The sequence below is a fragment of the Cydia fagiglandana genome, chromosome Z, assembly GCF_963556715.1.
Source record: "Cydia fagiglandana chromosome Z, ilCydFagi1.1, whole genome shotgun sequence".
NCBI classification, from domain to species: Eukaryota; Metazoa; Arthropoda; class Insecta; order Lepidoptera; family Tortricidae; genus Cydia; species Cydia fagiglandana.
The window spans coordinates 22,974,153-22,986,823 of NC_085959.1; the positions used below are offsets into that span (position 1 = coordinate 22,974,153).

Below are 12,671 nucleotides of genomic sequence, written 5' to 3' on the forward strand. Positions count from 1 at the left end.
GAGCACGGCCCTACCAACTTGACAAATGGTCCATATCATCCATAATTCACTCGTCGTTCGTTTCTGTTTCGTCCCCAACTTCCATTAAGTAAATAACACGGACTTGAACAGATCTACTTCAAGATCATGCGCTGAGCTTAGCCCTGGGCGGACATAGCTTATATGTGAGGGTTCCGAGTTGACTACGGATCCCTGAACACACAGACCAGCTAAAAACGTCATCTACAAGTATAGGGAAAACACATAGCCTAACCTCATAATTAAATCCTCTGTACTCGCTGACATTGACATCACTCAATAAATAATGAATCAATTGGTAAGATTTGTGTGCAATTATAAACCTAAATAGTTTATATAAATTTACAATATAAGCTAACAAAATTTAATAAATTAAGTTAATGTTTTCCGAGGCAATAAGGCAAGAGAAACTAGCACCATGTTCATTTACGAGTTTATGGGTGGTGTTCTGGATGCTATTACTGGAGACGATGGTGCAGATGATGGTAATCCGAAGCACATGTTTAGTTAAATGTTAAATAAGTAATGTCTATTACAATTGTGCATTATTTGGGGGTGTTTACAGATCCAGAGCGCGGGTATGATCCCCACAAACATCGCAAAGTAGAAAAACCTACCTCGTAAGTGTCTTAGCAAAACAACGTTTAATGCATAAACTTTCTCAGAATATTACTATTGATGCAGTGTCTTCAATAATTGTTATAAGTTTTCTAGAGAAAAAATATTGATGGACGGGACACTGTTCATATATTTGTAAATGTTTCTAGCCTTTAAGGTGGTTTATTATTTATAATAGGTAGTATCTAAGTCTAACTTTTTTATTTTATTATAACGGTACCTATCTAGTATCTTTTGATATTTCGACTTTTTTACGAATATCGTGTGATGCGCAAAGTAAAGACAAGTTATAGAAAATAAATTATTAGTTTTAGTAAAAAGCACTATCGATTTGGATCAGTGGTTGTAATTTTTAAAGTAGGTATCTATTTCCAGATATTCGGAAACCATGATGCACATGTTGAAAGGCAGTATAGGTGCCGGAATCCTGGCGATGCCCGATGGCTTCAGACGCGTCGGCGTTATTGCAGGCCTCGTCGGACTATTCTTAATTGGCGCATTTGCTACATATTGCATTCATTTGCTCGTTTGTATTCAATATATCATTACTTTCGACTACTAACGACTTCAAGATTACATGATTGAGACGGGTTAGACGAGTAACTCACCGCGCTTGCTCTGTGCGTGTTGGTGAGTGAACAATGAGCCTTCTGACTCGGCTCATGTACGCTGCCGTTGATGTCCAAGACATTCTTTCGCACTACTAAGATTGTGCCCTGCCCTAGCACGAACTGTCCCAACTAAGCCAACACTGCTCCTTTTTAAGGTAGTCAGCGTGTTTGGCTGTTTACACCTAATATCGTTAGGTGCACACACTCTAACGTCATGTCGAGCACATTCGAGGATAGTGCGGCGTCACGGCAGACTTCGCAGGTTATGGCGGCATGACCTTGATGTTTTTCGGAAAGATTGTCCTAATATTGCTCTAGACCGAGACGCGTGAAGGTAGAGAGGGAGGCCTTTGCCATATATGCCTTTTTGTTAGGGAAAATAAAACTCCTCCCTACTCTATTCTCCAGTGTTTTATTTTGGTTACATGTTATTGTAGATCGCAGCGCAATACATTTTATGCAAACGCACTAAGAAAGGTTACATGTCGTATTCGCGCTCTATAAGGACCGCGATACAGTCGGGCCCTCCTCGTTGCCGATGCTTGTCCAGATTCTTGGGCAAGTTTGTCAATGCTGTCCTAATCATATGGCAACTTGGACTATGTTGCGTCTACAGCGTGTTTGTGGCGGAAAACGTGAAACAGGTTAACATTTTATATTTATTTTATTATTTGTTTGTTCGATAAATATTTAAAAAGTGACCGCATTTTACAATTCACAGGTTTGTGATTTCTATGGATTCGAATATTCAATAAGACTACATATATTAATGGGATTAGTTCCACTCCTTCTCCTAAACATGGTGAAGAGTCTTAAACTGTTATCGCCGATATCATTTATATCAAATATAATTACAATTTTCGGCCTCATTCTCGTGTTCTACTACTTGATGGAGGATGACCTGAAAATTGACAACGAAATGTTTGAACCTAAGAGTCTGCTCGACTTCCCCGTTTTTGTGGGTATGACGCTGTTTGCCCTCGAGGCGGTCGGAGTGGTGGGTCTATTCAACTTTTATGACTAGGTACCTATAAGAAATAATAAGTGCCTTGTTAAAAAAAAAAATTGCTTAATATGCTTTTAATATGTTTTCATGAGGCAAGTCCAATGCAACTACACAAACAATGCAAACGTTTTATAAGTCGTGTTTCAGTAACGTCTAACCGTCATATTCCTGACAAAATGAATGGGGTTTGACATTGACCCTCAGTTTTGTGATGATTGCTAACCGGCCGTTAATGGTACAGTTAATTGAAATGAAAATGCCCTTTAATGTATATTTAATTTGGTTACATCGGCTATTTCATTATTTTCAGATTTTAGCATTGGAATATAATATGGAAGACCCCAAGAACTTTGTGGGATATTGTGGCCTCTTTAATATTGGCATGGCAATAATACTAATTTTATATGGTATGGTCGGAGCTTTTGGCTACATGAAATACGGCAAAGAGATTCAAGCCTCTCTCACACTTAACTTACCACGGCATGAAAAGTAAGGTTTTTATTACATTATGTTTTATGTAACTTACATTATTAAACATCTTATTAAGTATTTAATGGTATAAAATTACAGAAAAGCACAAGTGGCTAAATTAATGTTAGCATTAGCTATAGGACTATCACATCCGTTGCAAAACTTTGTAGCATATGTTCTGATTTGGAATTCATGTAAGAAGAAATATAAAGGCCCGAGAGCATGCCTGCTCGACTATTCATTGCGTGTGATACTCGTCATAATACCTGGTAAGTAAACTAATGAAAATGTATAAGTTTGATTTTAGGTATCTCTTAGGTATCCATCCAATTTTTTCAAGCTCTTTTTGGCTTGCTCTTTTAGTTAGTATGGTAGTTTGGGTCAAATCTTGGAAGCTAAATTAGAACCTCTACCTGATGACATTCTATAGAGCCCTATCGAATCACGTACAGCTACCACGAGTTGGCATTTGACATTTATGTTTGCGTCTACATATAGTGCGAGACACAATGGACTGCGATCAAGTTTACGCAGTCGTTAACGTAAGCCTCAGTGTCAACTCGTGGTACGGCTACTGTTAAACCGGAGACAATGCAGTAAAAACCGAAGGAGGCCAAGCTTGTTCCTATGAACAAGATGATAAAATGACGCTAACGCGCTTATTTGTTAGAATCGTATCACTGAGTAGTCAAATGTATGTACTTAATTATTTGTTTCATTGTTATTTAAATTTTACGCATATTATCTAACTACAGCTTTTTGATAATCGTTGAGTTTTTTTTCGGGTTGTATGTACCGTTTCCACTTTTATCTTTTTAGTTTAGTCCTCGTCACTTATTCTCGATACGAGTATGTATTTTGATTTAGCCTTAAAAATCTGACCAAAGTTGTGTTTGAGTTACGACTAATTGGGTCAGGCAGCCAAAAGTTAAACTGTACGATAACGAACAGAAAGTTGACTTAACCTTATACAAATACACTGAGTGATCAATGAAAACGGTGTAACATTATTGCTTTTATATATATATTATAATATACGTTCATCGTCATCATCTTCCTCGCGTTGTCCCGGCTTTTTGCCACTGGGAGCCCGAGGTTCGCTTGGCAACTAATCTCAAGTATTGGCGTAGGCACGAGTTTTTTACGAAAGGGACTATCTGACCATCTGACCTTCCAACCTAAAAGTCCGTTTGATTAGTCAAGATGTTTTTCTTAGAAAGGTAAATATCAAATGATCGTACACAAGTTCCGTAAAACTGATTCGAGTCGGGGTTCGATTCCGCGACCTCCCGGGTTGAAAGTCGCAAGCCAAGTCTTACCAGTAGGTAGCGCTTCTATACAAATTTGTCTGCATGTACTTGAATATTAGCTTTTGTACCAGCATATTCCAAGATAATCTCCCATCGTACTCCTGAATACAGCTTATCATATTTTTCAAGTCCGCTTACCTTAATACGTTTTGGTACATTTGGTACGCGGTCCAAAATAAGGCTCATTTTCATTTGTAGACCGGCTCTTTCTTTGGCACTCAACACTCATAATTGTTTCCCGTGTACGTGTTGGCTCCTTTTTGCACATAACACTTATTTTTAAGCGTAAGCGCCATTATCTCATTCTAGACTTGTTAAGAGCCAACAGGAGTGGTCATTCCTCCATACAAACGTACTCCTCGTTTTCCTCCGTGGTTTTTGAAGCTAGAGCAATGATTTTTTCAACACAAATTAATATTGTCAGTATCTGTGTCGGACCGTTTTGCTTTTTGTGATATTTTTGTTTTTTAAGGCGTTAGAGCCCTTCAAAAATGGCCAAAATGGCCTAATTGACTATGCCGCAATGAGAGGCGTGGTATTCAAAACTGATATCAATTAGCCAAAAAAGCAAAACGGTCCGACACAGATAATTTCATAATCATTTAGATTTCCAAATTTGGTTACGATTGGTTAAGTTTTGGAGGAGGAAAAAGAGGACTACGAAACCTCGATTTTTGTCATTTTTACGCAGGATTTTTCGCCTCAGCTGCAGTTGTCCCTATCGCACTAATTTTAGGGGCGGAGTCAAGTTTCTAAATACGTACACAGCCAGAAAAGTGACGGGCAATAGTCGACATTTAATGTCGATAATCTAGTGATGTAAGAAGTTATCGATAAACCGTCTTGTGTGAAAATATCTAGATCCTCCTAAGACACAAGGGGTTTTGCGTTGAGAGGGAACACATTTTTGTAGTTACATAGGTACAATCTATTTTGAACTTTTTGATTCTAATATTTCAAATTAGAAATCAAAATCAAAAATATTTTATTGCATGCTTATGGGTTTACAAAATTTTTAGGTACAGTCACGCTCCGTAATTGTCGAGCAATTTAAGGTCCTAGCTAGGGAATGCAATCTCGCACCAAGATTGGCGATTCGAGATCTCGCACGAAAAATCCGAATCGAGATTGGGTGTTTCGAGATACGGACAGTCAGATTTTCGGGATCGAGATTAATATCTCGACGAGATCGAATTTGACAAAGTAACTAAAAATGTGTTACTTTAATCAAAAATCTCTAAGAATTCCATACATATAGACATCGTAAAATCGGGCGTATCGAGATATTCCTAGGAATATAATGAAACGCCGACATTTCATGATCTGCCTAACGAACACCAGCCATTTTGTGCAAACCTCAAGGTGTGATATTCTGATATTCCTATAGTCTATAGGCAAATTAAACAAAAGTCGTCTCCTTCACGATTTTCGTCGACATCTCTTCTAAATACCTAAAACTGGTATGGACGTGTTCCTCGTGGTCTCCAGAATATAAATAGACCGGTTTTTATTTTATGAAGGGGGGGGGGGACGTGTCGAAAAAAAGGAAAAAGTGGGCGGCCGACCAGCATTGATATTTGTTCACGTCTTTAGTCCTATGGGACCGATCGGTTCGTGTGAGATGTCGTTTGAAAGAGTATTAAACGTGAAATTATTGTTTCATAATAACCGTAGTCATAACTGTAGTCATTTACAAAATATTTAAAATATATGATTTTTTACCGTGCATGGATGGCATAAGTACTGACAAAACATGCGTTTAACTCAATAAATTATAACTTTACCGCAATTAATGTTATTATAAAATATACGAAAAATTTCATTAGCTTTCCAAAAACAGAAGTTTTATTGCTGTATAATATTATATAACAAAGTAATGATGAATTTTGTTCCGTCACGTAAATGGCGGGCGACCGACCTCAACTGATCATTATTTCTCGGGTTCTATTTAACTGATCAATTGGTGATGCATACCATTAGAAAGAATATTAAACATACTATAATTGGTTACTAATAACCGTAGTTATAACTGTAGTCATTTACAAAATCATTGAAAATATATGATTTCTCGATCAATTATTTTACAATGCGCCCGCTATAAAGCTAGGAATATCAAAGAATGCATTGCTCTGATGGATCTGCCGTCTCTTTCATAAGGAAGATCGTGATATGCCTGGGTTAATATTAGATCAGGAAATGGTGGCGTTTCATGATATGCCTAGGATTACGATTTTACGATATGCCGCCGACATACCACTTGTTTAAGGTACCTCATGTTATATTTTGAAAATAACAACAACAAATTAAATTGACATTTAACATAAAATCAATTTTAATTTTTACTTTATTTCTATGAAATGCTATCGATGTTAAACCACTATTCACCTTTACTTAGAAACTGCGTAACAATAATAGAGCTAAAGCCGGACACATAATAGCACTGCCTGAACAACATGAATCTAAGGTCATATATTACTTAAAACAAAGTATTTCACTTTCAGTCTTGTTCGAGATCTCGAAAATATTAATCGAGATCTCGGCCGAGATTGCATATATCGAGATTTCCTGTCAACTAGGTTAAATTTCGAAAATACGTGCGAGATCTAGCGAGATCTCGAAATTGCGAGATCTAGATTGCATTCCCTAGTCCTAGCTGAATTGATTGTTTCATACACTTACTCTTACTCTATAGAATGTCCAATCCTGCCTTACAAAGACGTTAATATTTATATTTGTCATGTCTATACTTCGTTTCTGAGCATTATTGAAAAAAAAATACTTACTTGATACTAGTATTAACCACTAAGTACATAAATAGGGTAATTCGCCAGTAACAGGCCACTATTAGTACGCGCACAAACCAAACCAAAAATGAATTCTATTCACCTATAAATAGAATTCATTTTATTATAAGGTGGCCAGTTATTGAAACCTTATACCTACTTAAATGAATTCTGTATAGAGGTGAATAGAATTCATTTTTAGTTTAGGGCGGCCAGTTACTGGCGAATTACCCTATTCGATATCGAGCTCCGTAAACGTAAGCCGGGTAAGTAAAAAAGTTCAATCGCAATAGGGTAATTCGTCAGTGGCCACTCCAAACCAAAAATGAATTATATTCACCTATAAATAGAATTAATTTTAGTATAAGGTGGCCAGTTATTGAAACCTTATACTAAAATGAATTCTGTTTATAGGTGAATAGCATTCATTTTTAGTTTAGGGCGGCCAGTTATTAAAAGTGGCCAGTTACTGGCGAATTACCCTACTTAGTAGTAGCAGTAACAAAAAGTGACAATGCAAATTGCCATCAGTGAGGTGCGCGCCAGCGAGAGTACGGGCGCACCGCACGCGTCTGTGTGCGTGCATTACACATACAAATACCGTCTCTCACGCCGCGGTTACGCCCCGTCAGAGCGACGGGTATATTCAGCTTGAAATCTAAAAATTGACTTTTAGCTCAGCTCCCGTTTCGTCTTAAACCTCTAAAGTACCTAAAGTGAATTATTAATTTATCAATGTTAGGCGCCAATTGCCAGCGCGGTGAAACAGGTCTCTGGACCTGTAGCTGGACCTGGAGATCCGCTTGTCATCTTTTACACTTGATTAAGGGACGGTTGCACCAAACTGTATGTCATCGTTAAAGAGTTATATGGAAAATTTCATAGTAAGCCGCCACGGCGCGCCGGGTGACGTTCATCAGTCTGTCAGTTGCGGATGGTGCAACTGGCACTAAGTAGATAATTATCGTTTATCGTTGGCTGGGCAGATATTTCCAGGCGCGTGTTTACCGATTATAGTGAATGTTTAAAGATAATCTCAGATAACTACACTTGCTCCGAGATTTCCTACCATCAATCATATTTTTAAACGGTTTTATTTTTTTAAATGTTTACTTAATATTTATTAATGGTCATGGTTTTAATTATTTTACATTATCACAAGTTTGAAGAGTTACTAGGTACATTACAAGCTTTTATTTAGTTTCACCCGTCCCGCTGTTTTTCCAAATACAAATCTTGCAAGTTAATTTTGGCCCACTTCCCGGTTTCCAACCATTTCTCCCAAAACCCAAACAATTTCATAAGAATCTATTTTAGGGTTCCATACCCAAAGCGTAAAAACGGGACCCTATTACTAAGACTCCGCTGTCCATCCGTCTGTCTTTCTTTCTTTCTGTCTATCTGTCTGTCACAAGGCTGTAACTCATGAACCGTGATTGCTAGACAGTTGAAATTTTCACAGATGATGTATTTCTGTTGCCACTATAACAACAAATACTAAAAACAAAATAAAATAAATATTTAAGTGGAACTCCCATACAGCAAACTTGATCTTTTGTCGTAATTATGCGTAATTGTACGGAAACCTTCGTGCGCGAAGCCTACTCGCACTTGGCCGGTCTTTACCGGAGTACGTATAAGTAGAACTGTTTAGAGTCTAAGCTTTAGACATTAGAAGAGGACGAGACATATTCCTTACCCATCCTTTAAGGCAAATTAATTGAATTGAAGTATAACGTTAAAATTGTGTGCAGTTGCAATGGCAGTGGCAGTTCCGGAGCTCGGGCCCGTCATCTCGCTGGTGGGCGCACTGTGCCTGTCGCTGCTGGCGATCGTGTTCCCCGCCCTTATCGACCTCTGCGTCTGGTACCCAAACAATTACGGACTACTCAAGTACAAGCTCATTCGTGACATTGTTATTATGTTACTCGGCGCATTTGCCTTGGTGGCCGGAGTGTACACTAGTATATTAGAAATCACTCAACATTAAATTATTAACATTCTTAACCCTTTCATTTTACTAAACACAGGTGACGACCCTATATTCTTCGCTATGGGATGTTCACATCCACCCGACCTATGTTAAAATGAAAGACCAAATAAGGATAAAATATCAAAGTAGCTGTAGTCTTACCACCACTGCCTTAGCAGTGTCAAACTGACATATTCGATAACGACAGCGACTTAATTACTTACCTACTTTCTATACATTTCGCTTGTGTGTAGGATTTTACGAACGAGATACACAGAAAGTAAATTACGCACACACTATATGTGATAGTGAACGCGTTAAGAATCTACCAGCCGAACATTGAAACGTAACAATAACTTGGAGGCGCCGGGAGGACCTGGACAGCTTCCTGAATAACTGGCCGAATGAAACACCAAATCGGGAGTCATGGATATTACGAGGAGAGGCCTTTGCCCAGCAGTGAGACACTCAAATAGGCTAGGAAAAAAAAGTAAAACTTTAAAATCGATTGTACGACAAAGTAGTCATAGCTCCGTGAAGTGTCGCATGTTAGCGTCAGTGTAAAACACTCGGACAATAATTATAGAGACAAGAAGACATCAAATTCATTGAACCGTATGTGTAGTGTTTACTTTGATTATGTACAGATCAGTTATTTCATATTACTAGAGACTAGTGAATATTCAAGACGAAGAACCTCCATCCAACACCACGTACTCGTATCAATTCTATGTTTTGTTCTACATTTTAAGTTTTGTAAGTATAAATAGCAATAAGGCTACAATTTTCATGTGTAAAAATAACTTAATACAAATATTTTAATATACACCGTGTTTTTTTTTTATTTCCGTTAATTTCAGGGGTGCATTCCTGAGCTTAAATCTAATAACTTTCTCAAAGACACCGATATTTTAATTAACTCCATTTCTAAGATAATCGATAGTTTATTTTTTTCCTTTAAGGCCTCTACAAGCGTGTACACTTGCCTTAGGGCCGGTTTACATATTTATTAGTGTTTAGAATGAGTTCATGCATTTGCTACTAAACTTAAATACAATCTCGGTCGCTTGATGTTCGAAATGACATTGATATGTCACAGATTTCAATTGTTTGGTCGAGTTAAATGTAATGCCCGTGTTACAACAACAACTATATGCTACATTTAATTACTTTTTAAACTAATTTTTTTTAAATAAAGCAAAAAAAAAATTTTTTTTTTGTAAATTAACTATGCCATTTAGTTCTCTTAAACGTACTTAACCATACCCCGAAGTTAACGGAATTCAATAAAAACACGGTGTATATATGTTTGTGTTTTGTGTTTTGTACAATAACAATACATACATTACTAAAAATAAACGTGTTTATGCATAGCTTCACCCGGTGCGTTGTGTCAGTTGTGTGGTGGTTGTCATTCTTCTATACTTATCAATTATCATAGAGTAACTTATGCCAATTATTACCCTTAAGTTCTGATCATGAACCAGACGAAAGTAAAGCCCGTTGCCATGGAGTATAGAGTAAAAGAAGCGAAGTCTTTTAAGAGCCAACAGGAGTGGTAATTTCTCCATACAAACGTACTCGACTGTTTCCTCCGTGGGTTTTGATGCTAGAGCAATAATGTTTTTCAACACAGATTAATATTGTCAATATATGTGTCGGACCGTTTTGCTTTTTAGGGTTCCGTACCCAAAGGGTAAAACGGGACCCTATTACTAAGACTTCGCTGTCCGTCCGTCCGTCCGTCCGTCCGTCCGTCCGTCCGTCCGTCTGTCACCAGGCGGTATCTCACGAACCGTGATAGCTAGACAGTTGAAATTTTCACAGATTATGTATTTCTGTTGCCGCTATAACAACAAATACTAAAAACAGAATAAAATAAAGATTTAAATGGGGCTCCCATACAACAAACGTGATTTTTGACCAAAGTTAAGCAACGTCGGGCGGGGTCAGTACTTGGATGGGTGACCGTTTTCTTTGCTTTTTTTTTTTGCTTTGTGGTGCGGAACCCTTCGTGCGCGAGTCCGACTCGCACTTGCCCGGTTTTTTGATATTTTTGTTTTTTAAGGCGTTAGAGCCCTTCAAAAATGGCCTAATTGACTATGCCGCAATGAGAGGCGTAGTATTCAAAACTGATATCAATTAGCCAAAAAAGCAAAACGATCCGACACAGATAATTTCATAATGATTTAGATTTCCAAGTTTGGTTAGGATTAGTTAAGTTTTGGAGGGGGAAACAGTCGAGTACGAAACCTCGATTTTTGAGTATTTTACGCGGGATGTTTCGCCTTGTCCTTATCGCTCTAGTTTTAGGAGCCGCTTCCGTTAGCGAGACGGGTATATTTACCTAAAATATTAAAAACTCAGCTCCTGTTTCGTCTTAAGGTAGACCAGTTGTAAGTGTCCAGCAGTCAGCTGTAAATAATAGTTCCAAATCTTTCCAGAGTAGCGCTAGTGTAGCTAAAGGCGTAGGCGTTATTGACGGAGTGAAGTGCGCTGTCAATGATTTGATTTTTTTAATCAAATATTCTAGAGAAAAGTCTGCAGCAAGTCTGCAGCGATTTTGATAGCTCACTCAGTGTAAGGGTCATTTTAAACGTCAAACTTCTATAAAATTATGACGATTATGATTATTAATAACACTTGCACTGCGTGGGCTATCAAAATCGCTGCAGACTTATCTTGGTCTAACTTTAGGTATTGTAGCGCCACCCATTTATGTTTTTTTGACGGGCACTTTTTGATACATGGAAATTGTTTTCCTTACCTTTACCAACCTTTACCTTAAATACCCGCTGTACTAGTTTACGGAACTCAGAATCAAAGCTCAGAATTCTGATTCTGATCCTACGTTTTGGAACCAGCTTGTCAGCCATCTCATATTATATTATACTTACTCTTTGCAGCCAGACAATATCGCCATGCCACTTCATGCACATGCACACGTAGGTTTGATACGAGCTTGATGAACCTCGTTTTTTCTATCTATGGTCTAAAAAGTCAAAACATAATCATAGTCAAATCATAGTCACAAACTATTTTAATTTATTTGGTATTTATTTATGTTCAAACGTTGCCCGAAATTTCGTTAAATTGTAGCGACTAAACGCAGATAAAGATTTGTCCGCTCCACTAATTCAAGATGTTAGCTGTGGAATTGGATCCATTGTAAGATAAAACTATAATACTTAAACTATAATATAATTCTTAAATCATTTTATAAAGTCCTAGCTGTTGCCCGCGACTTCGTACGCGATTTCTATGTTGGTGGTTAGGTATATATTCTACATGAGCCTGAACATTATGCAGCTAAAGATAGCGTAGGGACGCTTTAAGCATTTGTTAATAATCATACAAATCTCATGATTTGTTTGTGACAATCTACAAAGTAGATTTTCATATAAAAGATTTTCATGTCCACTATAAAAAAATGTTTGCTTCAATACAAACTTTCAACCCAACTCCCTTAGGAAATAAAGTTCTAAAAACGTTGACATTACTTTTTCACCACACCAACTGGTAAAGGCTCTCTTGATTGTTAAAAAACTTGTAGCAAAGTTACATTGTATTCACATGTGCGGCAAAGTAATCAAATGCAAATTTTGAGTTGTTTTCTTATGCTTGCTGGTAGAATTGACTTTTAAATAATGATTTTGAATAAAGATGCAACGGATAGTTGTTTGGCCGGATACCGGATAACGGATATCCGGCCTACCCAGCGGTCTCCAGCCGCCGAATAAGTATTCTGCCGGCGGAACTATACCTACATTTCGGTATTTCAGGTGCGCATTGTGCAGATTTTGATATTTAATTTATTTTTAATTTGATCTGTTTCCTAGTGAATATTCGCGCGAACTCATTTCTAGGTTCGAAATGAGTGCA

General features: G+C 37.6%; 1 protein-coding gene and 1 long non-coding RNA gene across 2 annotated transcripts; one reads left to right on the top strand and one right to left on the bottom strand.

Moving 5' to 3' along the window:
- The first annotated feature begins 241 nt into the window (after positions 1–241).
- LOC134678380 (proton-coupled amino acid transporter-like protein CG1139) lies at positions 242–8,807 on the top strand. Its single transcript, XM_063536933.1, has 8 exons — positions 242–503; positions 584–638; positions 1,012–1,162; positions 1,685–1,891; positions 1,969–2,244; positions 2,564–2,742; positions 2,824–2,993; positions 8,572–8,807. Exons 1-8 carry the CDS (start codon positions 437–439, stop codon positions 8,805–8,807), a joined length of 1,341 nt encoding a protein of 446 aa, XP_063393003.1. The 5' UTR covers positions 242–436.
- A 2,392-nt stretch (positions 8,808–11,199) lies between these two features.
- On the bottom strand, positions 11,200–11,517 carry LOC134678910 (uncharacterized). Its single transcript, XR_010100264.1, has 2 exons — positions 11,482–11,517; positions 11,200–11,318 (listed from the first exon to the last, which is right to left on the bottom strand). It is a non-coding gene; the product is annotated as an uncharacterized LOC134678910 (long non-coding RNA).
- Between the last annotated feature and the right edge of the window lie 1,154 nt (positions 11,518–12,671).

What these genes read in the sequence shown, in the direction of transcription:
- LOC134678380 (XM_063536933.1), top strand. Translation starts at nt 437, where the DNA reads ATGTTCATTTACGAGTTTATGGGTGGTGTTCTGGATGCTATTACTGGA. An exon ending in CATATTGCATTCATTTGCTC is followed by an intron (nt 1,163 to 1,684) that starts GTTTGTATTCAA and finishes ATGTTATTGTAG; the next exon opens with ATCGCAGCGCAATACATTTT. An exon ending in TGGCGGAAAACGTGAAACAG is followed by an intron (nt 1,892 to 1,968) that starts GTTAACATTTTA and finishes TACAATTCACAG; the next exon opens with GTTTGTGATTTCTATGGATT.